Source organism: Idiotropiscis lumnitzeri, chromosome 21 (genome assembly GCF_059441095.1).
Source record: "Idiotropiscis lumnitzeri isolate Australia: NSW breed Sydney's pygmy pipehorse chromosome 21, RoL_Ilum_1.0, whole genome shotgun sequence".
Taxonomy (NCBI): Eukaryota; Metazoa; Chordata; class Actinopteri; order Syngnathiformes; family Syngnathidae; genus Idiotropiscis; species Idiotropiscis lumnitzeri.
Genome location: NC_142411.1, coordinates 10,817,317 through 10,844,816, shown reverse-complemented (window position 1 = coordinate 10,844,816; position 27,500 = coordinate 10,817,317). Strand labels below are relative to the sequence as shown.

Sequence of the window (27,500 nt, the reverse complement as noted above, 5' to 3'; positions counted from 1 at the left end):
CAGTGGACCCTGAGGAACCGGATTGGAGACCCATGATAGCTATAGCATATGTTTACAATCAGTCATTTCAAATGGGTATCTTCCCCAACGGAACAACAAAAGCTTGTTCCAGTATACGTCAATGGACTTAAGCGTACTTTTTGTAATTATAGACCAATTTCACTTCTGCCTTAGTTGTCCAAAATCATTGGAAAATGTTTTGCAAATAGATAAATATCATAATATAAACTTCCCAGTTAACAGCAATATGGATTTAGATTAACCGCCAATGGCAGTGATTGATTTCAACAGAGCAAAATAGCAAATGCAATGCAATTTTATCTAAATATTGATTTCAAAACAGCTGCAGCTCTAACAACGCACAGGACATTTGAAATAACATTAATACAACAGAACAAATAACATAAAACTTTGATAATAATTCAATGGTCCATCGTGACCTTTTATTTTGCATCAATATATGTATTTATGAGACTACCATTATATTTTTTAGGGTTTGCTTTATTTGAATCAGTCGGTCACATGAAATTACCATACTTACAATATCCACCACAGAACATGCTGAGTCACATCTTTTTTTTTTTTAATAAATCTCTCTTCATCTCTCTCAAGTCAACCGCATTCCACTAAAAATAATTCATACTATGTTGTTTTTTTCTCATCTCTTTACAGATTATAGATAATGGGCTGTGTGCAATGCAAGGATAAAGAAGCAACCAAACTCACAGACGACAGAGACACCAGCATCTCCCAGTGCGCGGGGTACCGCTATGGGGCTGAGCCCACACCGCAGCACTACCCCAGCTTCGGGGTCGCGGCAATCCCCAACTACAACAACTTCCACACACCTGTCGGACAGGGGATGACTGTTTTTGGTGGGGTCAGCACTTCTTCTAACACTGGAACCCTCAGGACCCGTGGTGGGACAGGTAATGCGCTTATGATTTAGTTCTGAAAGGCATTGTAGCTCTCTTCACAGCAACACTGACACAGGTGGTTCTTGAGAATGGGCGTTTATTCCTTTCACATCTTCTGCGGTGGTCATGAATTGCACAGGACTTGCACACGCCGTGAGAACTACATTTATAATACAATAGAACAGTACAAATGAGACGCACAGTATCGACAAAGTAGACAAAAGGACAACAAATAAATACCTCGTTGGTCGCTTGCCATGAAAAGAGGTAAAATTTCCAATAATCCACGAAGGAGTTCCTTTTAGTCTTCTTTTAGTGTCCATTGACGTCAATCTAACTTGAAGCACGAGCATTAGCATAAACAGGTGGACATGCACAGTTGAGTTGCAATAAATGTCCTTGACTCTAAACATTCCGTAACCAACATAAGAAATACAAGTTCCGGACATAAAAACAATGTGACATTATTAGCTATAATTAACATATTAACATGTTCCCTTCTTGTTACATTTAAATAACACATCACCTATGAACACATACAATTATGTATTAATTTCCAACAAAATTACCCAAGTTTTGACGAACAAACTATAAATTATTATTTTCAAATCTAAGAGTCGCGAGCAACACTTGCAGGCATATTATGCATTTTTTTCACAATGTAAAATAATGTCATAGGAAAAGGTCTCTGACATTCTTGTTAGAGTTGCACGGTTAAGATCTAGGGTCTGGCCTTCCAGTTTGGCGCGTGCAAATAGAATTGATATAAAATACATATATTGTGTTTTACGATAGCACAAAACTATGAATTAATATGTACCTGTGGAAGAAATAGTGACGCATGGAGTCTCTGCTGCCAAAATGCACACGAGACGTATGTAGTAGCACTAGGAGGGTTGGGCATTGTTTGAATTACGGTTCTCTTCAATTCGAGTTCTTATGTGTGCTAATATCTCGCTAATATATATTACAACATATGGAAAGCGCTTTGTAACAGCTCCAGCTGCACTATATGAATAAAGTTGTATTGTATCTTATTAATGATCTCTATTCTGATTCTTTACAAACAAAAACGAGGCTAGTTATTCATTTTTGGCCAAATCAAATTAATTTTTCTGTTCTTTAATTTTATGAACGTTTGTGAACTTGTCTATGAGTTATGCAAAGGACTATTTTCAACCATAACCTTTTCACAGGAGCTTTATTTTTGAGAACATCAAGAAAATACAATAATGTAGCAATTACTTAAAGCATGCTACTGAACACCGATTGATGAGCGAACCTAGTATTGGTTTTATTTCGAAAGAAAAAAACGACATACACAAATCTGCAATGTCAGCAGTATATGTAACCGTGTTCTAGCTGTAGCCTAATGCGTATGCTATAAGCTAAATATTATCTGGCCATTTGCATTTGTGTGTTGACTCACTGATTTAGTTGCAGTTTAACTTGTTGGCTCAATGTTTGCATTAGACATACCCGATTCTGACTTCGGACCCCACAAAGGGTGACCACCGCCACCGCGGGTGCCCCACTGGCGCCACAGCTGAGGAGAGCCGCGGGATTTTCTCTTGGTCCTTCTTCATTCATACTTCTTCCACGCGGCTAACTAGGAATTAAAATTTAGCGCCGATTGGGAGAACCAATTCAGGCCCGTAAATACCCAACCCTTCATAGCTCGTCTGTGAATGGGGTTGTAGCAGCCTCTCAAATGTCCTCCCTAGGACAAGAAAACAGTTTGAGACAAGTCAAACGTTTTATGAAAATGTTTGCATCCTTTTATGAAACCGGATGAACCGACAAATTCCCTACATAGGAATCTCAGTGAGATTCCGGCTTTAGGCTTTAAGTTTGGAACTTCTGAAGTCGGCTTTCATACAAAAAAATTATACGTGTAATAATGAGAAAATAAAACATACAAGTTAGACTATGCTCTCTGTCTTTGAAATTCGAATGGAAGTTCTGAAGACAATTTATGTCAAATTCCAAATTGTATCAGATGATTTCTTTACGTCGTTCAAAATTTCCTACAACATCCTGAATTCTCACCGATCCCCGTCTTACAGGCAGAGCGTCAACAATTGACACTCCCCGCCCAATGCGGCCCAGCCCTGTCAGGAACGTCCGGCTGGTATTAACACATGGCTATGTGTGGAGAGGACATTGTTTAGGAAATGAATATTCACGCTCAGGATATCCTCTGTTTGGCTGAACCCTGTATCTACCTTGAACTCAAGATTTTCCCCGCAGTTCATGCGACTATACTTTCTCAAAGCATGGTTTAGTTCTTTCAAGGTATAATCCAAATCCACACAGAGGCAGAGGTGCAAAGAGCGGCTTATCTTTAAAAAAATACCCTTCATTGTTGTAATAATGTTGTAATGTATTAGTTATAGCACCCAATCGAACGGCGTTAGACTGTCATTTGTTGTTTTGCTGATGTAATATCTTTCAATGGAATCCAGCTCGTCCTCCGACCTTCGATGTTACTTTAAGTAGCTCACTGAGAGTCAGGCTAACATGAATAAATAAATCAATTTATATTTCGCAGCTACTCCATTGGCCGAGTGGAAACATCCACATACTGCGATGCAATCAGCAACTTGCGATTCTTAAATCTTTTAAAGGTTCTCCTCTCCCTTTTTTTGCCATTCTCACGAAAAGCCACAGTCCCTTCCCATTAGCAGTGCTAGCAATACAAACCCCTCATGCATGGAAAAACACATTGCCCAAAGCTTTCTGGGAGCTTGGTTAGAGTGTCTAAAGTCAAATGAATCGAATTTGTATGATCAAAAGAATTTTTACAGGACTCTCTAGAAGGCTCCATTCAACTTGCATTTGTCAAGCGCAAAGAGCCATGAAAACAGATTAAAGGCTGTGGCAAACACAGGCCAGATCAAATACTTTTTAGTGATGCTTTTGTCTTAGCAGTCATTTGATCTCAAAGACAAAACAATTTGTTCCGAACAATAGATTCATTCAAACATTTTAGTATCTTTTGTTTTTGATGTTGTTGCTAGTTTCGGACTTTAACATCCTTCGAATTGTTGAATTTGCCGCGTTATTTTCCACTGCAACAAAGCTTTCAGTCAGCGTGACAATGAGGCAGGAGACGCTAAGTGTTTTGATTGAGCAGCAAATACCAACTTTTCAAATGTTGGAATCCTCAAAATTATACAGCCTCTTATCTGGATCTTTCCAATGGTCTCTTTGGATTACTAGATGCCAGAAGGGTTGTTCTCAGAAATGGTGGTCCGCCCCGGGCAGCGGATGGTGACCCAGTTTGAGAGTCAATAATTTTTTTCCTTTAAATTCAATCACCACATTTGGCTGTTTCCAATATTGCTGACACAATGCAGTGATAAAATCAACCCATTTTCTGAGGTTTGTTGTTTGTTTGTGTATGAACTGTATTTGGAGCAGTGAATAATAGCTGCTGCGACTCCTTCTAGCTGTGATATTGTTTCCTTTTTTCTGCTTCTTTTAAAGTGATCTAAAATAACTGACCTGTTTTGTCATTTTTTTCATATTCTTATTACAGCCAAATATTTGCAAATATTCCTTTAGCCACTGTAAATCTTTACAAAATACAAAAGTACAGTATGCCAAATGAGATGACTCGGTAGCAAACATGTTCATGCTGTACCTCCCCAAAAAAGGATGCAACCAAATCCTGTGCTGGTGCAACCAACTGAAGAAGTTGCAAGCACCAGTGCTACCATTGCAAAACTTCGTCCAGAGCCCTGCTTAATTGTTTCACTTAAAAAAAAAACAAAAAACAAAAAAAACATGTGAACATATATCATGAACTGTTTTGGTTTACGGCGCGACGACTGAGTTGTTTACGCGTCCAGTTTGATGTCCAGTTTTATTTGAACTGACCGTAATGTCGTAATTGACATGATCGCTCAATGATGTCATTGATCAGATCCGTGAAATTAGTCATTAGAGTAAACACAACCTTGTTCACTTGTTCTTTGCATCCAAAGTGGATATGTGAACCCGAAATCGTCATTTATTTTTAGCCTTGTCGCGAGCTGTGAAGCCTTTGCGTGGACAGGCGGAAGTTCCACCTGTTATATCAAAGTTATTGTTTAGTACAGTGGTTCTCAAATGGGGGGATGTGTACACCTTGGGGTACTTGAAGGAACTCCAGGGGGTACATGCAAAACAAACATGCAAAAATCCTTTCAAAATAATTATTGAATTAATTAAATGTTTCGGGAAAATATGAGGTCCTCAAACAAATTTTATTTTCAGTAGGCTATTCATTATTATTATTTTAAAACCCCAGATTCTCCCCAAACGAGAATTGAACTTGCCACGTGCCACCTCTCGTTACCTGTCAATCACTTGAAGACGTAAACAGCTGAAGTGTAAGTCTTGCGAAAAAAACAGTCGGCAAAATTCCGTTTGTATGTTAATTCTATTTTATTTGGATTTACAACCAAAAGTTGCGACAAACCCGAGGCACTGTGTTTTTTTTTTGGTTTGTTTTTTTGTTCTGTGGGGCGAAACTTGCTAACAGTGGGATGAAGCCAGCACATCTGCAGCGCCATCTTAAGACGAAACATGGATGTCACGTTGGTAACAAGAGGAAACTGAATTCAGATCTCAAGATATGATGTGGAAACCTCTTTTGTGGTGTCTTTGCTCATAGCTAAAGCCAAGAAGCCCTTCACACTCACATTTACTGATAACAGATCTCTTCTATGATCCAAAAGAGGACACTTTGTTGATTACTTTTTGTGGACCAATACAAATGAAGTTTGAAAGGTTCTAAAGTTTAATAAATTAGTCACTAATGGCATGTTTAAAGTCTTAAAGTTGTTTTTTTTTTTTGTTTTTTTTATCCCAAAAATGTTTTGCGCTGGTTCAGGGCTACTTGGCTAAAAAATATTTCACAGCGAGTACATCGCTGAAAAAACGTTGAGAACCACTGATGTATTACATATGATAATTTGAAACATTGGTACCAATTTTAAAAAAAAGTTGATGGAATCTGACACATGATTTGCATTGGCGGGACACACAAAATTATGTGGCAGGTCGGATCTGGCCTCCGGGGCCTTGAGTTTGACGCCTGTACTTTAAGCCTTTTATTTTGCGAACACATCAACTATTTGAGGCTTTTATTTTGATAAATGTGTAAGATGAGCACTACTGAGGATTTTTATTGCATTGTTACATTTGTTAAACCATATTATCTTTCATCCCCTAAAGTACAGTGCAGTCTCTTTAAAATTTCCACTATACACAACCCGTGTTTTTTTGCATAGTTTTGGGACCAAAAAAGGCGATCTCAGACAACGCGAGTTTGAGCTCATCGAAGCTGTTTGTGCCCCTAGTTCACGCAGTACTTGTTTAAAAAAAAAAGCGTCGCCCTGTCACGCAGTACTGATTAAAGAAAAGCGTCGCCCTGTCGCTCGTTGACCCGGAAGTGAATTCTTTCGCCGCTACTTAAATGCACCACGCCAAGCTATCTTGCGCCGCCACAGAACAGACTTTATTTGAACTATATGTAAGCTACGTGATGGCAAATAAACGACTCCGCAAACAAGTAGCGTTCTAAACGAGGAGGCGAGCAAGGAGGCGCTAAGCGCGCTAATCGCTAAAATAAATTGCTTTGATGTATGCTCGACTTTTAACAGAAGTCTGACTCGAACCGCGTTTGGGCAGAGAGCCAGCAACTATGAACAAAAATGCTGCATTGCAACATTTCGTATCTAAACATAAAATAAGACGACGGCTACGTTAGCAATTTAGCCGACGCTCTCAGGCTGGAACACGGAAATGGTTCGAAGAGGCTCGACGTCAAACGTATTGTAAACATGAAAAAAAACGTATAGTAAACATATTAAAACTGTTGCTTTATGTTATTTAGATAACATTTTTGTTTAAAATCCCCCTGGCTCTTTTTGTCTTTTCTATATTTTGTACGTATTAATAACTGCTTGGTTTGTTCATGTTAATAAAGTTAAAACAAAACAAAAACATAAATATTTATCATCTCATCAATATTTGCACAACAGTATTGAGTTTCGAGATCGTCACAATAGTCGTTCTCAAAATGATGTTTTTTTTTATCAATTTAGCTTTGTTAAGGGATATTTTATTGACGATCTAAAATTAATATACAACGAACATGTACATTAGTACGAAATGTAAAAAAAAAATGGTGATGGGGGGCGCGAATTGTTTTCTTCTTGGTAGAGGGGGCGTGACAAGAAATAATTGAGAACCACTGTGTTAAGACAACCTCTAATGAACCTAAATCATTTACCATGTTTGGAACAAGAATGTAATAAGCGGTAGGCTGAGAACATATTGCTGCGAGAGAAGCGGGTTATTTTTAACATACGCACCTATCTGGGACAGATTGCTTTTTTTTTTGTCTCATTTAAAACTGACATTTGCTTGGATTAGTGGTGGGAGATAAGGGAGATGGGTTACACTCGATAGGGAGAAGGTGACTTCAGGTAATTTTTGTAAATGACTTTAATTTTGTCAAGGTTATTCTAATCTACATTTCCGTGATAGCCTAATTCATGCAAAAAAAAAATTCTCTCCAAATTTAGGCTACGAAGAAGTGAGAAATGCTCGCTTTAAAATTCAGGACTGTTCATAAACTACACGGGCGATAGAAGTACAGATGTACATTAAATTAATGGGCCCGGAAGAAACGTTCCAGATTTTTTTTTTTTTTTTTTTGTCAAGCCCTACGGATTTCTAAACCATGAAAAAAGTTCAGACACATATTTTTGTGCCGCTTTGACTGCCTCAGCTTCAGTTAGTACAATAAATGGAGGTTCCACTGTATTGCACTGTAGTTTCCCCTGGTCAGCAATGCCATCCTATGTTATCCAATCATCTCTTTCCCTGCCCTTTTGTTCCACCAGCTTTGTATTTATTGATGTCTCATTCACAGTAGTCCACGAGTTATCCCCTAACTGGCTGAAGCAAGGTTATGCCTCCTCTTCCTCTGTTCGTCACTGGTCCTCATTACTCACTCTGCGCTTGGCTCAACCATACTCGATCACATTTTCCTCATCATCCTGTCATACGATACTGCATGACTACAATGCAATCTATTTGTTTCCGTTATGCATACTCTTGGATGAGTATTTGCAACAACAAAAAAAATTGAATGTGCAATGTAGCCTGAGATTAATTTTTATGGATGATTTAGTGTCATTAAATACAGCATCTTAAATGGCAGGCATCAAGGAGAATGGATTTTTTGCTTATGTAAACAGTTTTGAAATGCCAGAACACAAAATGTCGCGACTGGACTGGAAGATATGACTGAAAAGTATGTCATGATATAGTCCATTCATGCCATCATTCTTCAGGATGCCTTCCTAATTTTTTTCTCTATCAAACATTTTATTGAAGACATTTTCTCTTGATATCGGTCATGTTTCTATCGCAAAACATATTGATTTTTGAATTATCGCCCAGCCATAGGATGAATACTTAGGACAGATTGAATTAAAACAAAAATTGGTTGTTAAACAGTTGCAGAATTCACAGAAATGATCGATCGGCACAATAGATTTCTTGTCTGTTATTCAGTGATAAGTTGGTTTGACTTCCGCTGACACTTCCATTTCCATCACTTCAAACTTAATTTGACTCTTCCAAATGTTCCCTGGTGAAAAGCATCTGAATTACCTGAAGCGCAAAACTCTTTTTTTCTTATGACGGTCTTACCAACAGCGTGCATGAAATCTGTTCACATGAGCACACATTTTAGCTATTTGGAATCTTAGTAAACCAGCCCCTACGGTATTATAACTGTTCATTGCGTTAGCATTTTTGTCAGCTGTTGTCATTTAGATTTTTCATTTTAAATGTTCCCTCCCGTGGTGTCTCCTTGGGTGCTTCTGTTTTATGATGAAATACATTTCCCAAGAATTGTTACTTGTATTGGCTGTTTTGCTATTCTTTGGTCCACCTGGCTTCATTATGATAATAACTGTCCATCCAATAATGATGTAAGTTTTCATGCTATGAAAAGTAATTGCGGAATGCAATTTACTCAGGAAAGTGCATACAGTATCTCCACTTAGGCCAAACGATTTCATTTTCATAGACATTAAAGGTAATGTTTAAAAAACTGCTATCCTCTATTTAATTTTATAAAAATAAATAAATAAATAAAAATGGGTAAATAAACAAGCTCCTCCAAAACCAGCCCGATTGGGGCTTTAATTCATCTTTAGGATACATTTTAAAGTAAAAATAAATAAATAAATAAATGAGGATTGACGACATTGTGGTTATTTTAACTTATTGTGGATGCGCCTTTTGCCTTTCCATTAGGGATGAAACAAGTAATTCAAGCTCGGGTGCTTGTTTATTTGTTGTGCAGGGTCGGCAAGACACCTTCTAACCGCGTTGGCGGTGAGAAGGCTAAACTTCAAAATAATGGCTTAGCATTAAACGATAAATGATTTTCACAAGACCAATGCTTTGGGTTGCTTTTATTTTATCAACCGCAGTAAACTCTGATTAATTACTCTAACTATCTATTCTAATGTCTTATACACTGCCTGTTACCATCTTAACAGCTAGCTGCTAACCATTAAGCAAGTGCCCCTTATTGACTGGTGAAAGTCGGACTACTTTTCAAAGACAATTTTCGAGCCAAAAATGACTTTGACAGCCCATCTTTTTTTTTTTTTTTTTAACAAACCAGGCTTACTCAGACGCGTCGTTTTAGCCGGCATAATTGCTTGTGTGGTTGTGACGTCACTTCATCCCATAATCACATATGTTTCTTGACAAGAAATAGTTTGCTGCTATGCATTTTAAATTTAAGTAAGAAAATAGCCCAAAAATGAATGCCGAAAAGTAATTTATTCAATTTTTCTGTAAGACATCTGAATACTACAATTTATAAGTAGTTGTACTTGCTGTTTCAGTATTGTTGATTTATTTTTTTCCAATCAGTCGAGATTCTATTTTAGTTCACAACACCAATCAGGTTCAATTCTCAATGCACATTTGGGTCCCAATACATACTGAAGTGGTCCTCATTTACAACGTAGTTAAATGACACATCTTGATGCCGATATATGTTTGTAAATTTTGTAAATTCTTTGTGCAGGAGTCACCCTCTTTGTGGCACTTTATGACTACGAAGCACGAACTGAAGATGACCTCAGTTTCAGAAAAGGAGAAAGGTTCCAGATTATCAACAGCACGTAAGTCAATACAGCCGCTTGTCAGAGAGTCTGCTCTTAGGAAGAATGTACATTTTCATTTATCAGTGGCTACGCAGGGAGGAGAGGAGAAAGTGCGTTCTAGTTAGCTGAGCTAAAAAAATGTAGTAAACGAGTGCCAAAATAATTATGTAGCTTCTTCCTTCTTGGGGAAAAAAATAATTAATGAACAAACAGCATATATGGTAAAACTGAAGCAATTTACGTGCATCTTAAATGAAATGTTCAAAACCGGCTAGTTACTTTGGCTTATATGTAGCCCAATATTATAAACCAAAAATTTGAATGCGAAAATGGCAATGAGCAATGCACATAGTTTATTTAAGGTTTGCGCAGGGTGGAGCAGTGACTCCAGAAGTGTAGTGTTGCTTTTGAACTTGGGACAGGAAGTGAGTGCCCCTTTGCACCCACAAGCATGTATGATAGTTTCCTGCTCAGAAAAAAACTCTAGAGGGGCAGTATGCGTAGAAAGGAACAGAATGGAACTAAATCAGTGTAATTTGACCTGATAGGTATGCTGCCCTTAAACGCATAGTCAACAATAGCTATTTGAACTTAAGACACCATGACACGGAATCAAAGCATCTCCAACACAATGTTTCCATATGAGTAAGAAATTATAAAAACAAATCCTAGTCTCAACATTTGGCCCAACAATTCCGTCAATGGCGCTTGATGGGATTGCTGAGGGCCGAGTAAGCATCTTTGACATACCACAGCATGCCTCTGTCGCTTGTGGTCCTCAGATAGAGGACAGAGCAGGCAAACGCTGTCATTAAGGCCTCAGACTGCCTTCTTCAGTTTTTTTACCCTTTTGCCTCATTTTGCTCCTTAGTGGAGCCCACAAAGAGCTGCATCATGTCTTCAATTTCTCTCTCACACGCCCTCTGCTCTGCTCCTCTTTCTTCCACCGCAAGCCAGCCTCAAATATGTATTTCTTAGCCACAGTGACTCCTGTTGGACAAAAACTGAAACAAGCTTTAAAGTGATTGCTTTGATGAGATTTGTTAGATGAGGTGGGCAACAAGACCATTTAATCGATTTTATGATTACGCCCAACCTGAATAAAAAGCTCACATCTTTGGATGTAGCTTTCAAGCCCACCCACAATTTATTGATTGTGACCCATTAGGGAACAGCTCCCGTTTTGACTGTTTGTTGTTTATTGGCAATCATATGAATGCACTCACATGGCAAAGTGAATGAATGCATGAGTAATTCATCTGGATCACAAACATCCTCTGTATTCATTATTCTCTCATCACAAGACACTGAGGGAGAGAGGATATGAAACGGTTTGAGTCAAAGACATTGGGGAGCTTCTTTGTTTATTCGTCTTATTCTCAGTGATATTTTGAATAAAATCGCTGGTCTGATGAGGTTTGTTTCTGGAAACTCTCTGGTGCGTGGGACAGACGGGGGATCTGCCTCTCTTTCTTTCCCAGGTTCCGTAGAGACACATTTCAATACGTTAACACAACACAAACATGTTCTGTCCCCCCCTGTAGACAGTTCTCCTTCAGAATGCAGATTACAAGACTCAGACACTCCCACCTTTACTCCTCCTTGAAGCTTCCAGGCAATTCGTATGCAGGCAATCCCCCGTCACAGCTTTATTCAGCATAAATAATATGCCTCCCACCCTCCCCCATTCAGTTGTCGCTCACTGGTACTCCGTTTCAGAATTCCTTTAATACGGTAGATACTGTTTAAAGAAATATATACAGTATATGGAATCATCAAGAAGAACATTATCTTTGACGGTAATATTTTCTGCTTTTGTGACTTATCAAACTATAAAACAAAAACACACCTGAGAATGGGCTTTTGATGGCAAAATAATTTATTAACAGCTATAACAGACGTGGCTTGAATGAGGCGTCAGCGGCTTTTTTATATGCCATTCCTCATTCACTCGATGAACTATCTGTTCTCACGATCACACACTTTCTACTATCTACCGTGGCACATACTCATTTTATAAATACAGAAAATACTCTGTTAGGGTGCCTAAACTTGTACGACTTTCAACTTGACATTTCTCTCCTTCCTAATCGATATGACAAGTTAAGGTTATTTTCTAATGTTTATCTTCTTCTCACTTATGATGTTCTCAAATCCAAAGCGATGCAACGTCCCCATCTCATGGCCTGTTACAAACCTGAATTTCACACACAAGCTGGGCAAGACCTTCTTCCACACCTACGAATTTAAAAATATACTTGATGAATATGTTCCTCAGAAGCCTGTGAACTGCTGACATGGGCAACAAAGTCAATTATTGTTGTTAATTGTATCATGCGTGCCTTAAATATTTATCAGTTTCATATGCGTTTATATAGTATTAAACATTCCTAATGTTGTTGTTTGAAAAGTCTAATTTAGGTTTTAAGAGTTGCGGTGCCATTTTTCGATACTGTATATGACACAGACGGTGACGGTGGCGTGCATCCACATAATTTGGCCACGTCACAGCACTCAGTCAAGATGAACCAAACACATTTTTCCAGTCAGCTCACCGATGATCCGATATGTTTATTAAACTTTGACAGGAAATGACATGACTATGCAATTTTTTTCTCTTTTATACCTATCTCTGAACTGTTTTATCAAATGCCGACAACAAAAATCGTGGTGAGTGAAAATGTCTACTAACGCTGAGAAACCGCGAGTCACAGTGTCTGGTGAGCTAAAATATATTGTCAAGCCCTGGTTGCAGTTTCCTATTGAACCAAGGAAGCGCAATAAATGGAGCTAAGAAAATATTAAAGTATTTGTAAAGAAAAACTCTAAAAACACAAATTAAAACAAAAGATGAAGCCCATTTTAACATATTTTTGTTCTGGTGTGGCTAGGTGCTGCTGGTTCTGCTTCTGGCAATGTTATGCATAGTCCGCCTGTAATAGCTGAGTAAAGTGGCCTTGTGGGTTAAAAAAAAAAAAACAGACACAGATGGAGGGCTTGGTTAAAAATGGCTCAACAGAGTCAAAAAAAAAAAAACAGTACTGAAATCCAAAACAGAAAGCAGTGAAAAAGAATGCAGAATGGTAATGTGGGAAGTCAATGTGGGTAACATCCGACCGTATAAATTCCAAATTGTCAGTGAATCTGGAGTTTTACTCTACATTTGAAATGTTCAGTGGCACAAAGTATGCCAGTTCATAAAATTTATAGTAATCTGCTTTCTTCTTATTCTAACTGTCTTTTCCAGTGAAGGGGACTGGTGGGATGCTCGCTCACTCACCACTGGTGGCAGTGGTTATATCCCCAGTAATTACGTGGCTCCAGTGGATTCCATCCAAGCTGAGGAGTAAGTAGAGAAAAGTGTTTGCGTATGTTTGGGTAAGAAGTGTAAGATTTCAATTCATTAAAATGCATCCTTTATCTGAACCGCTAATTATAAAATTCCACAAATAATCGATGATTAACTCATTCACTGCCGTTGACGGATATAGAAGTCAGAAAGTGTATTCTTCTCACCTGGGCTGGTAGTGAATGAATAATTAATCATTCATGTGGATGGTGATTGAAATGTTACACTTTAATTTGAACTTTTTCATAATTTCTTGCTTTAAGTAAATTAGTTCCTGATAGGTGAAGGTTTTGTTTGTCTCCCACTATTGCTTTCGCGTTAACATGCTGCCCTCCTCTAATTACAGTTGGTACTTTGGTAAACTGGGCCGAAAGGAGGCCGAGAGACAGCTGCTCTCCACCGGGAACCCACGGGGTACTTACCTCATCCGTGAAAGTGAAACTACAAAGGGTAAGATAGCAATATTTTTGTTGTTGTGAGTTTAATGAAATGACTTAAGTCCTTCACCTACGAAAACCTAATTGCTCCTCCTAGGTGCCTTTTCCTTATCCATACGGGACTGGGATGACGTGAAAGGCGACCATGTAAAACATTATAAGATCCGCAAGCTGGACAGCGGTGGCTACTACATTACCACCAGGGCTCAGTTTGACTCACTACAGCAGCTGGTTCAGCACTATTCTGGTACGCCGGCTATTCTTTTTATTAATCTGCACCCTTAGTTCATTAGTTCCATGTTTTTCACACTTTTATGTTTGGCAATGTGTGGCCTGGGATTGACTGGCAACCAGTCCAGGGCATATCTAGCCTCTCACCCAGAGTCAACTGTGATAGGTTACAGTTCACCTGCGACTCTAATTGGAATAAGTGACATAATGGGGAAAAGAAAATAATGGTAAATTTGTAATTACATCGAAAGAGAAATGTATTGTATAAATATGGTAGCAGTAGTAGTATATTAACATATATAACATATTCTAAATAAGAATTCTCTCTCTCTTTTTCTCTCTCTCTCCTTCTCTCTCTCTCTATCTATCTTTCTATCTATCTATCTATCGCTCTCTCTATCTCTCTCTCTATCTCTCTCTCTGTCTCGCTATCTCTCTATCCCTCTATCCCACTATCTCTCTCTATCTCTCCTTCCAAATATGCCAAAGGATTATTAGGCCTAACTGTAGTACTGTGTTATAAGAACTGGTGCGAGCGCAACTGTCTGCCATCCGGTGGTGAATGGTGATATTACAACTTAAAAAGCACATTGAATTGTTCCTGAATTCATCAGATGGGCATATCAAGCGTTATAAAAACATTTCAATGTTTATTTTTCAGTCTTTATAAGGAAATGAACCATGTTTTCTCATGCCTAAATCCAAATAGCATTAGCTTCTTCCCAGTCAGTAAAGATGGATTGTGATAATGAATCAATTGATAGATTGTTAATGATAATTGATGACAAAATTATTGACAAACAATTGATGATAACTTATATTGTGTTAACAGAAGCCTGTAATTGTGTTTTCATTCATCACTCTTCTCTCTCCCCTAGTCGCGCTCTTTTTGAATCAGGTCCTAAAATCAACACCAGGGGTTTGTTTACGTGTTTGTGTCACGGGACATTAATTCCCACTATACTTTATCATCAGTAGATGCTCACAGGTGACAGCACACTAAGGCTTCTGCTTTCATGGCTTCTTATGCTTTCTCGCATCTCTTACATGAAACAACATTCTGAAACAGGGAGGTGAGTGAGGTAACTTTGAAACGGGCCCTAATTGGATTTACTGTCGGAATGAAAATTTAAAATCAAAAACCGAGTACAATTAATCCTCAGGCGGGCTTTGTATCAATGCATTTAAAACATCACAGTCCTGTTCTTTTTCCAGGTCAGATGAGCATTGAGCCCCCAGGGGGAGCCACGTGTTTGCTCTATGACAGCAAATGTCTTGTGCTGACCAACCCCAAAACGGAAAGAAAGCTTTTAATGGCGAGCCATTGAATCGACTCAGATCAAATTGTTATCATTCCAATCCATCTTTCCGAGCGGTTTTATTTCTAGGAAAATCTTTGTTTTTCTGTTTGCTGTGGATACGGTTCACGTATTGGCAGGTTTTATGACAGGCACCAGAGTGAACAGAGCACCAAATTAGCGGGCAATTGGCCCAGATGGGCTTTGACGGCCGGCTAAGCACCCTCAAAGGTGAGACTCCAGCCTTTATCTCATCTTAACTGCCCCATGTAAACACCCTGGGGATTTATTGCTGCTTGTGAGGAAGGAGGGGAGACTTTGAGTTTAGGTGAGGGGGTCTTTGCACTTATCAGCTTGTATAGCCGGAAACACGCCTCTAATCTACTGGTTTAATCGATAACAAGCAAACACAAAAGCTTCCTCTGGAGTAAAAGCAAGACGTTTGATTTCATGAGACAGCGTCAGCAACTAAAGTGACGCCGAGCAGCGCTAATCGAAATGGAATCAGCTGGTGAACCACTCAGGCACCTAAACAGTACTAACGGTAATGCTTCTCATGTTGCATAAAGTCATGTTTTTATGTTGAACCGTTACTTAGCATGTATACATTCTTAGAACTCAGATTATCTCTTAGCATTAATTACCGTCATTATCATAAAGCATATGCAGGGTGAGAGACCATTAAAGAGAATTCATTATACTTGCTTTATGACCATATCCCCATGCATACACAATATAGACAAAGGTATTGGGACAGTCCTCTTAACTCTATGCCCGCCTAGGTAAAATCAAAGTGCTTTTTGGCGTCTATATCTGTCAATGGCAGCGAATGAGTTAATCAAATATTCAGTCTGTTGTTGGGTGTAGAACCCAAAATCCTTCCTTTACTTTAGTCATTCAACCTGCAAAGGCAGTTTGGACTTTTTCTTTTGAAGGAGTTGTTCCAGTGCACAAAGCAAAAACCTTCACTGGAACAATAAATCAAAATCACTGGAAGAAGACAAACTTAGAATGGTGGTTTTTGGACTGTTCCTTACAAGACTATGTTTCAAAGAAAATTGATCGCAGCGAAACCCACATTGGTCTGTGTTTTAAAAGAGTACCAGAATCATGTAGTGTTCACCACTAGCTACAGCAACCTGTTGTTGATTTGACTTAAACTGGAAGAGCTTATCGTCACAGAGGCGGACATCAGCAGAGATGTACGCAGTTTAAAACCACCATTTTGGGCCGTTGTGGGTGTGAACACGGCCAACTTGTTTCGCCATCAATAGAATCATCCTTCACGTAGCGTAAGGAGAAATAGATTTACTGGATTTCATGCAGGAAGTCGAAGCAAGCAAAGTACATTTATATGAAACTACAAGCAGACCTCCATGGGCGGATGATATAAATTTGGCTACAGGGAGATCCCAAATCAGAGAAAAGGGCGCTTTCCACTTCGTATGTGACTACCCCTCGAGGACAAAGCGTAAAGTTTTGTCTACTTTCAACCACCTAATCAAGACTTGCGTCGGCATGAAAATCAGATTACGCCAGTTTTTCCGCTTGAGTGCAGCTTCACTGTCTACAAAAATAGAGCTCACTCACTCTGACAAATGTTTTTCTCCATGACTTGTATAAGGTCTCACTAAAAGTGCAGCTGTCCCAATGCTTTTGTCCTTGTGTATACAAGAACCATGTCAAAATATGGCAATAGTTATTGATTATAAAGCCATCTTTCAACCATGCAGTGCAGATCCACTCACCTATGTAAATAGTATGAGCTGACCTAGAAACAGCCCGTAGGGCCATTTAAAGCTTTTTTATTTTTTTCAGCATAATGTGCTCTGTTCTCATTTATCGTCACTGTAGCAATCACTTGAACAGCAGTGCAAGTGAATTCCCTCCTCCTCTTGCTGCAATAGTCTTTTGTCAACTCTGTACATTTCTTTCTTCTCTTATTTCTGCATTGCTGTGTGGCCCGAGCAGACCGAGCTGCCGGTCTCTGCTGTCGCTTAGTGGTCCCCTGCCACAAAGGGATGCCCCGCCTCGCTGACCTGTCAGTCAAAACCAAAGATGTGTGGGAAATCCCGCGGGAGTCACTGCAGCTGATAAAACGTCTCGGGAATGGGCAGTTCGGGGAAGTCTGGATGGGTATGGATCCAGTCGCCTCCGAGAGAAGGTGCTGCATGGAGGAGGTCACACTCGGACAGTGGAGACCCCAAAATATGAGCAAATCATTTGTCCGGGGAACCAGGGGCTTCAGTGGGATAGATTTCCTTTTGGGTCTGTTGCGGGAAAACTGTTTTATCAGTTCCAAGATGGCCTCCTTCATCATCCTTAACTGCATGAACCTCTCCCTAGTAGTAACCCTGTATGCCTTCCCTCCCATCCCTATAGAGTATGCGGATGGTTTGTGCTTTAAATTAACTGGCGTGTGTGTGAACTACATCCCTGACACTCTGGGCTTGAGTCATGATGTCTGGGAGATCAGAAGAGACACACTTGAATTGGAGTTAAAGCTGGGCACGGGATGTTTTGCTGAGGTTTTTTACGGTAAGAGCCCCCAATCTCCCCGAGAATATTGTTTTCATCATTGGTCACCTTGGAGTTTAATAAGTCGATTCGCTTGAAGCCTTTTCGCTGATTTTATGAGATTATAAAGCATTTTGGTTTATTATTGAAGATTAAAGCATTTGGCTTCCCCTGAGATTTTAATTTTGTTTACACCATATCTGAATAAAACATTAATTAATAATAAATAAAATATTTAAAACAAAGGGTTGGTTTAAATATTATTGATGAAACATGATGACTTTAAGTAAATAGACTTAATTACATTGCGGTGTGTACTACATTAACGCAAATAATGTTAGCAGTACGCTAATATTAAGCTAATCCTTTTAGCTGTTTCACTACGAGGCTAAACGGAAAATGTTACATGCTAGCACTTGGGAGATTATGGCTGTTTAAGAAATAATATTTGTTCTAGCTATAGAGAATAAAGGTGATTTATTCACCGCTGCTTGCAAATTAAGTCGGGGGGAACTAATTGAGAGGAGGGAAACTACAATGCTAATTTAGTGGTTTTAGCTAATTTGTGTAGATATTCAAGTTTTGTAAGCTAAGTAAATGCCAGTTGGCGCCATTGTTCGTTGATGAACAGCATAGTTTAGCAAATTTTCTGTGCTCACTGCTGATTTAATGTTCTATGCCCTCGGCTAACTTTAGCATAACAAACACATGTTCTATCCACCCCAAAATATTAATGTTATTAGTGTGAAAACATAAATTATGTAATTCAGTCAGAGTTTTTATCTAAAAACGAAATAATAAAAATCAAGGTGTCACCTTTCTATGAGATTTAATTTCCATTGAAATACTATTTCAATTGTATTTATTATTTGTTGAAGAAATGTAACACCATCGATATTTACAGTTCCATGCGCAGCTGGTCAAATGCTGGGAATCGGGCTTTTTCCAGATGAGACTCAGCTTCTGAGATCCTATTCCTTTACCAAGCAGATGGACTCTTCTTCCCAAAAAGTCGGCGCCACTCTAATATTTGGCCTTACCTAAAACACTCCAAGCATGCTCGTTGATGGTCTCTGTCCTCCCTTTGACTCAGTCCTCTGCATCCTCTCGCAGAATGAGATCAGTAGAACCATTACAAAGGTCCATATTTGGTTACGCAACACATGCATTGGCATGTTGGCTCACGCCAGTGCCGCAGTCATGTTACGTTACAACAACTGGCATGCCCACAGTTGGGAGCTTACTGGCTTGCTCTTGTTAATCATCCTATGAAGGATTATCTGCTCCCGTGTTGGCGCATTGTGGCTTTCCAATCCTCACTGGATTCTACTGATGGCTTTTAAAATCCATTTCAAATCAAAGTACCTTCTAAATCTTTTATCCAATTAATTATCCATCTGCTCAAGCCGTGTGCACGAGAAGATGATCGGATTCACATAGCGTCTTTTGATCTCATTCTGCGTGGCATGTTTACATCCGTGCCTGTACTACAAAAGTGTTTTTTGTGCATGCCTAACGAATCATCTCTCTGGTTAGACGGTATGACGTTGAGGTGTTCAATATGGTAACATTGATGCTTGCGTGTGTCAGGAACATGGAACGGCACCACAAAGGTAGCAGTAAAGACTCTGAAGCCTGGAACCATGTCCCCTGAGTCGTTCCTGGATGAGGCTCAGATCATGAAAAAACTCCGCCATGACAAGCTGGTGCAGCTGTATGCTGTCGTGTCTGAGGAGCCTATTTACATCGTCACCGAATACATGGGCAAAGGTACATGAATGCTTGTCAAACACACTTTTATATTTACGCCGCAGCTTGCAAAAAAATGTGTTGCATTTCTGGAAAGGGGGTCATTTGTTTAAATTGCATCATTTACAGCGTCTTTAACAATCAAAGTACGATCGCTCTTAATTTGTTTACCTCTGTTTATGTTGCGATACGTGGCTGCTTATTTGAAACCGTTTTGTTTGTTTTTTTTGCTCCAATTATAGATAATTATCCTTTTTATTTTGTCTCTAGTCATAAATTGTTTTATCATAGTATTGGTTGATGATACAAAATAAAATATTATTGCCCTGTAGGAAGTCTACTGGACTTTTTGAAGGATGGAGAAGGGCGAGGGTTGAAGTTGCCCAACCTCGTAGATATGGCTGCCCAGGTATGTTCTGATTTATTTTATTTATTTATTTTTTAAACTTCTGCCATTAGCCACACATTCCAGACGATTATCAAACACTTTTGCTCTGGGATGCTGGTGACAGACAGTTTCATATATTATTTTTCAGAAATAATCTTAAACTATTGCCATCATCAACAAAATATTATAATTAAATGATTGCTTATTGGGTCAAATCCATGCCGTGTTTTTTTTGTACACTGTTGAAAAAAGATACAATACAATACAACTTTATTTATATAACGCATTTCACAACAGCTGGAGCTATAGCAAAGTGCTTTCCGTATGGTGTAATACAAATTAGCTGGAATGACGGCTTTATAGGAAAATTTACAAACATTTACTTTTGTCCTTAACCTTTTGTTCAATGGCTTGGTGTCTGTGTGTTTCTAAATATTAAAACTACATTCTATCGTTTGTTTGTTATGCATGCATGGAAACAATGTAGAACTTTGTCAAGAAGTGAGAGACCTGCTCAGAGATGATTTTCTGACTGAATTCAAGATAGAAAATCCACCTGACTGATGCATTTACGAACTAGGACGCGCATTTCTAATCAGGGCAATCAACTTCAAGGTCAGCGAAATGGAACCCCTTGAGAAGCCAGCCAAATGAAGACTGTTAATGGAAAAATGAAGAAAGTGATGTGTGTCATTGACAGTAACTTAATAGCACAACGTATAGCCGGTCTTCAACTCTCAAACACAACAGTTGAAGCTTTTCAAATATGTAATTAGATTATTTTTGGGAATGAAAATATAACCGTCATGTCATAAGAAGAATTTATATGAAACTGTCATTACGCGAAGTATCGACATATCATGTGTGGCGGCAGTACACCTTGCTAGACTTAATTTCAGCCGGCATCAATCAATGAACTTTGCGTTTTTATGAAAGGAAGACAGTGGTTAAATAAGAAGATGAGATTGCACGGTGGTAATTGAACTTTAAATATCAAACGTGAGGTATTCGCTTCGCAGCTTTGGGGATACAAAAAAACCCGCCCTGCTGCTGCAATATGGAAATGTGACTTGCCGCATACGTAACGTTACTCCCCCAGACGGAAGGCATCATATTAATCGCATATCAACTTTCTATAGCAATACCGAGGGGAGAAAATCACAATTTATTATTATTATTATTATTATTATTATTTTAAATCATTCAATTGAAAGCATCTCTGGCATTATTTTTTTAAGTGTTATTTACAGTAGGACGTGGCAACAAATCACAATTGAAATAATTCATTCATGTCTGAGCTGTTGTTTAATGCAGTCGAGATCTTCTGTGGTGTGCACCAGGTGGCAGGAGGAATGGCTTACATAGAGAGGATGAATTATATCCACCGAGACCTGCGCTCTGCCAACATCCTGGTGGGAGATAACCTGGTGTGTAAAATCGCTGACTTTGGCCTTGCCAGACTCATTGAAGACAACGAATACACAGCTCGACAAGGTGGGTCTTCATATCTCTCCTCTGCCATCCATCCACGGACTCTAGGTTATCATAAATAATTAAATAGACCTTCACCTGCGCAAATCATCATTGCTACTATCACCCACGCAGGTGCAAAGTTCCCCATCAAGTGGACCGCCCCGGAGGCTGCGCTGTACGGGAAGTTTACCATCAAGTCAGACGTGTGGTCGTTTGGCATCTTGCTGACAGAGCTGGTCACCAAGGGTCGAGTGCCTTACCCGGGTGAGCTCACAAGACGTCATTGAGGCTCAGTTTTTATATCTCAGGACACGATGAAGCTGCCCTTATAAGCATAGACTTTTTTTTTTTTTTTAAGTAGAGTCGTTACCGAAGTACATACTGCTTTTTTTTTCTGTGACAGCCTCCGCCCCCCCCCCCATGCCGTTTTATGACAGTAAAATGTTCTTTAATGGTTGGGTAATCTTTGTTTCACTGCCAAAATGTGAGCTAACGCTTCATTACTGCTGTTTGTCTGCGGGTCAACTTAAATTTCCGCCTAGAAAAAAAAGGAACATGAGAGACGTGTGGGAAGCTGAGGGAAGAGTATCGTGTGTCCAGATGGATCTGAAAATGAGTTGTTCTTAAGGCGCAGTGGAGGAGGTTTAGAATGCAACTGAGCTGAGGATTGGCTCTTTTCTGGTCATTTCTTTTTATTTTGTATTAGCATAAAATACAGTGTGTGAACGCTTGAGTATGATAGCCGATGTTTATTCAAAAGCTTCAACAGAGTTAAGATAATACAGTGGAACCTTAAGAATAACAATTTTAATTTTTATTTCATGTAAAATATTTTTTGTGTTGTTTTATTTTTTCAATTTTATTTTTTATATTAATTTTATTAATTATATAATATAATATAATTACATTTTATTTCACTTGAATTATGTGCTGTCAAGCAATTAAATTTTTTAACAAAATAATCTGAAAAGAAATCTGTAATTAATTGCGATTAATCACATATTTTCAGTACTATATATTGTGAAACCTTTTAACAGTTATTTACTTGAATAATATCTTGTAATTTATGTAAAATCCCCAAATATGAATTGTATTTTAAATCTGACTGTTCTAATAGCTTTCTTAGATCCTTGACTACGATCTAAATGGAGTCATCTATACAGGCATTTTTCTTCGAAACAATTCTCAAAACTTCTACATTTAGTTCTGCCCATAAGCATCACACTCCAGCAGTGTTGGTTTACAAGTTAATATGGTACAGTGTTTAAATGCGGCTGTGCAAGATATGCAAATTATTTTTGAAGGGAAAAAAACTGAGTTAACTGCGTTAAAATATTAAATCGCTTGATTTTTTTTAAATTAATCTCGAGTTAACGCTTTAATTTTGACAGCTCTAACAAAGTTATATTGTTTGTCATTTTTCACGTGTTCCGTATTGATAACTTTGGCATTGATGAAAAAGAAAAGCTCATGAAATGTGGTTAAGAAATCCGCTCGTTGCGATTTAATTTCAATGTCAATGCATTATCCCTGCCAACATGGCCACCTGGCATGCTGGGATATCTTGTCTTAATGATGATAAAACACAAAATAAATGCATGCGATAAAATTTCATAATTTATAACAGCACGTGTACTATGAGGTATATAAATGTGAATACTTGTCTCGTAATTTTTGATCCCACGCAATGAAAAGTGTGGTACTGATACAACAATTGCTATAATTTAAAAACTACAACAACTAGATACAAATCCAAATACAGTAACACCCCGGTTATTGCGGTTAATGGGGACCGAGACCACCCGCGAAAACTGAAAATCCGCGAAGTAGCGGCGCCCCTTCAAAAATGCTTAAAAAAACCTATACAGGTATACAGTATACCCCCCTGTATACAGTACACCATATAGAATACGGGTAGAGAGATAGAGAGAGAGTGAAATTCATGTTATAACACAAAAAAACAAATTATTATTAAAACTTATTATTTTTTTATTCCCCAGCCATTATTTTTGTATTTATTCAATTACTTCTTTTTGTATTTATTTAATTACTTCGACTTTTACCTGCTGGTACGCCGTCCGGTGTGCCCTGTGAAATGAAAGGTGGCATTCTTCATTTATTTATTTATTCATTTATTCATTCATAACTGACAGCCTCGCGCTCCGCTCCTGCCCGGGCGGAAGAGGTGCTCCTCTTCGGCTTAATTGTCACGCACGCCGGACCTGCTCCCCCGAAGCGTGTCTCCGTTCGGTTGAACTCGGTTTCATTTCGCCCCGCTCGTGCCCCGGGCGGAAGGTGCTCCTCTTCGGCGTAATTGCCACGCACGCCGGCCGGCCTCCTCCGGAGCTGTCGTACGGTCCCGAACAGAGCGAAATGTCGCCCCGCTCGTGCCCAGGCGGAAGGTGCTCCTCTTCGGCTTAACTGCCACGCACGCCGGCCGGAGCTCTGGTACGGTCCGAACCGCGCGAAACGTCGCCCCCGATCGTGCCCGGGGGAACGTGCTCTTCTTCGTCCACTCTCCTCTTCGCCCACGCTCTTCTTCGGCGCACGCCGGCCGTCTAACCGCTCCAGCGCCCCGTCGTGCCGCTCGGCGAAACTACAATGCCCCTGCAGAGCGGAGCGAATGGAGAGCCCCGATCGTGCCCGGGCAAAAAAGGTTTTAATTTTTGAATATTTTTTAGACCCGCGAAGCACTGAACCCGCGAAAGGTGAACCGCGAAGTAGCGAGGTATTACTGTAGCCTCATGTCAGAGGCAACCTATGACTTCTTTGTATTGTAGTTCAGTCTGCCACCTGGTGGCAGCTCTGTGTCGATAACTGAAAATGTTTGGCCATGAACGCAGACGTTCTTGTTAACCGCAGTTTGCATATGCCAAATTACCATAGACATGATTGTAATAAAGTGACACTTACTGCGATATATATCGTCATATTGTTTTTAACGTTTGTCAAACCTTTGACTAATCGTTCAAGGCATGAACAACCGCGAGGTGCTGGAACAAGTGGATCGAGGCTACAGGATGCCGTGCCCCCAGGACTGCCCCATCTCCCTGCATGAGTTAATGCTGCAGTGCTGGAAGAAAGACGCAGAGGAACGGCCCACCTTTGAGTACCTGCAGGCCTTCTTGGAGGACTACTTCACAGCCACCGAGCCTCAGTACCAGCCTGGAGACAACCTCTAAACTTTCTTCCCTCCCTGCCTTGAGGCTGGAGCTGGATGCAAAAAAAAAAAAAGATAACCTGGAATCTTCCTGGAATTGCCACTATGTTATTTTGTGGCGGGTCTGTAAAGCGTTCTTCGCTCAACTCGATTATTTGATTTCCTACGGCCCCGAGTCTTTGAACTATGCGATGCTAAGAGGTGACTTTGGAAGCGGCTTGCAACTCGAGCTTGGATGATGCAATGCCATACTTTTATTCAGTGTAAATATTTTTTTTTAAAGGGTTGTTTTAGTTTGTACGTTTGTTTCTGTTCAAGATGTATTTTTCATCTGCCAAAAATGAAGGTTAAGAACCATTTCATCTGTTTGTGAATAATTCCTCCAGATTACGTTGAAACGCGGTTTATTATTTTCCCCTTCCTCCATCAGATTATATCTTCCATTCTGTTCTCGTCTCCTGAGGCCTGAGGTTTTGTTTTGCTTTCCCCAGACTGCTTGTTGTCTTATAGCTACTATTGTCTGTCTGGGAGTACACTATACATGTTTTTTTTTTTTATTAAAATGACCATGTACAGATTGTCAACATATCCCTCCCTTTTAACATTTTCACAAATTGTGAGCAGGTGGAAAAGGCTTTGTTATACAATCAGGCATATTTTTTTTTTTTACCTTACTTCCTCAAATAGTGGAAATATGGTTAATATAGTTGCCAGGTGCTTCAGCCGGTTTGAAAATAAAAGCCTCTGAGCAAACAGATGCCTCTTTTTTTATTTATTTATTTTTTACCATATTTTCTCAAATACTCTAGTTGCCTCCACTCTGTTATTACTGGTTGTGTGGGCCACTTGAAGAAATAAACACCTCTCCCTGAATAGATGCCTGTTGTTTGTTTTTGTTTTTTAAACCAGATTTCCTCAAATAATAACCTCTACTCTAATACACCTTGGTTCTTAGGCATCAATTGTTAACTACATAGACGAATAAATGCCTCGCCCGAAATAAATGATTCCTGATTGAAAGAGTGGCCTCCAGTCTCATTGTCACTATGTCTAATTGACCTAGGGCTCATCTCATTTCTCTTAATTCAACATTCCTAGTTCTCACCCCGCCATAATGAGTGTCTCAATTGTGTTAAAGGTGCATTAAGGATCTACCTGCTTGGTAAAACATTTTGTTCTGATTTTTAGTTCTTTTGTATTTTATTTGTTACTTTGGCTTAGTGTAATAAATGCAGGTTTTCGGATGGTCCCTTACTGCGTTGGGGTCCAAACAGGCACAAATCCTAACAATGTCTTTGGAATTTTCTGTCGCGCTGTTATCAGTTTTTGGTTTTTACTACTTGAGACATCAGCTGACTCGTAGCATTTTAACAGTCAAGCACTTTTGCACTATAACACTTTAACAGGCATGAACGCTAGCACTGCAGCACTTTACAACTCATACTCATACTTGGTTGCATTCAATGTATTTATATGTCCATTAGTGTGTTTCTTGAAACTGTACTGTATTTTAAAGTTATGTTGTGTTTTCTATTGTATAGTCTAACATCAACCTGCTACAGGGACAACGGATGCAAATTAGCCATTGGCTATAATCTGTCATATTTACAGGAAACTGTTTGATTAATATGCACTGTCCCTGTATACCAGGGTTCTTCAATCCTGTTCCTCGAGGGCCGGTGTCCTGCCCATTTTCCACCTCTCCCTGGTGCAACACACCTGAGCAATCGTTATCTAGCTTCTGCAGACCTTGCTGATTATCTGATCATTTGAATCAGCTGTGTTGCAGCAGGGAGAGATGGAAAACCTGCAGGACACCGGCCCTCGAGGAACAGGATTGAGGACCCCTGCTGTATACTTTCAAAAATAAAAAATAAAAAATAAATGTAGAAAGCTATAGGTAAGCAGAGCTGCCATGCTAGCACAGATTAGCATTATCTTGCAATATTAGTGTTAATTATTTATCCTTGGGGTATTTTTGACAAAAGCGTGTCACTGATTATTGTGACAGCTGTTTTAGATGAGGGTGAGGGGATGCATAATGCACTGTATCTCCTTTAAAAAAAAAAACATCTTGCTTGAAGAGATTAGCTCAAAAAATCTTTTCACAACCCAATAACTTTTCTGCATTATCAGCATAAAGTAATAATGGATCTACCTACTGTGTTGTGGCATTGCCAAAATTGTGGCTGTTTATTTATTAATAATAATTTCATTAACGTGACATTAACCCATTTCCACAACTGGCTTAAAATGTGGTTGGTTCATGTGGCTTCCCGCGCTGGTTTATATTCCCCACAAGGCACAACATATAATTGTGCTCCTGATGAGACAACAGATGGTCAACTGAGGGATGTTTCTATAAATGAAGCAATATTTTAGGTCATTTATTGACAAGAGAACACCAACGCACGTAGTAAAAGATGCACAATAACTGCAGCCATGCGAGGATTGTGAAGCAGACGCCTTTCAAGAATTTTTGGGGAACTTCCCTATTTTGTATTTCATTGCAATGAAATTTGCATTATATTCAAATTATTATCATCTGCTGGTCCCCATGCAGGTAAATTTGTATGTATTTATTTATTATTACCATGATACAGTGAGGTATTAATTTTCTTTGACATGTTAGTCTTGTTGCAATTTATCTCTCTGTCGTTCTCTCTTGCTCAGTTGCTCAGTAACATAGCTAAAAACGGGTGGCTTTTACTGCTTAACTCATATTCCACAAAAGCAATATCAATTATAATGGTAATTTTTAGACTAGTGAAGTCACATAGAACAGATTAT

The 27,500-nt window shown here is 39.2% G+C and overlaps 1 protein-coding gene across 4 annotated transcripts in view; it reads left to right on the top strand.

Moving 5' to 3' along the window:
- Nucleotides 1–25,583, top strand: part of fynb (FYN proto-oncogene, Src family tyrosine kinase b) — a 61,348-nt gene extending 35,765 nt beyond the window's left edge. Inside the window, exons 3-14 of one of the 4 annotated variants that reach the window (XM_088286800.1) lie at nt 673–929; nt 10,030–10,126; nt 13,356–13,454; nt 13,804–13,907; nt 13,992–14,141; nt 17,395–17,559; nt 17,806–17,961; nt 19,531–19,710; nt 20,022–20,098; nt 21,418–21,571; nt 21,683–21,814; nt 24,524–25,583. In XM_088286800.1, coding sequence (XP_088142926.1) covers nt 683–929; nt 10,030–10,126; nt 13,356–13,454; nt 13,804–13,907; nt 13,992–14,141; nt 17,395–17,559; nt 17,806–17,961; nt 19,531–19,710; nt 20,022–20,098; nt 21,418–21,571; nt 21,683–21,814; nt 24,524–24,732 — 1,770 coding nt within the window. In that variant the 5' untranslated portion in view covers nt 673–682 and the 3' untranslated portion in view covers nt 24,733–25,583. The remainder of the gene's footprint in view (nt 1–672; nt 930–10,029; nt 10,127–13,355; nt 13,455–13,803; nt 13,908–13,991; nt 14,142–17,394; nt 17,560–17,805; nt 17,962–19,530; nt 19,711–20,021; nt 20,099–21,417; nt 21,572–21,682; nt 21,815–24,523) is intronic. The other 3 variants (XM_088286802.1, XM_088286801.1, XM_088286803.1) reach the window with 3 other exon arrangements.
- The last annotated feature ends 1,917 nt before the right edge of the window (nt 25,584–27,500 follow it).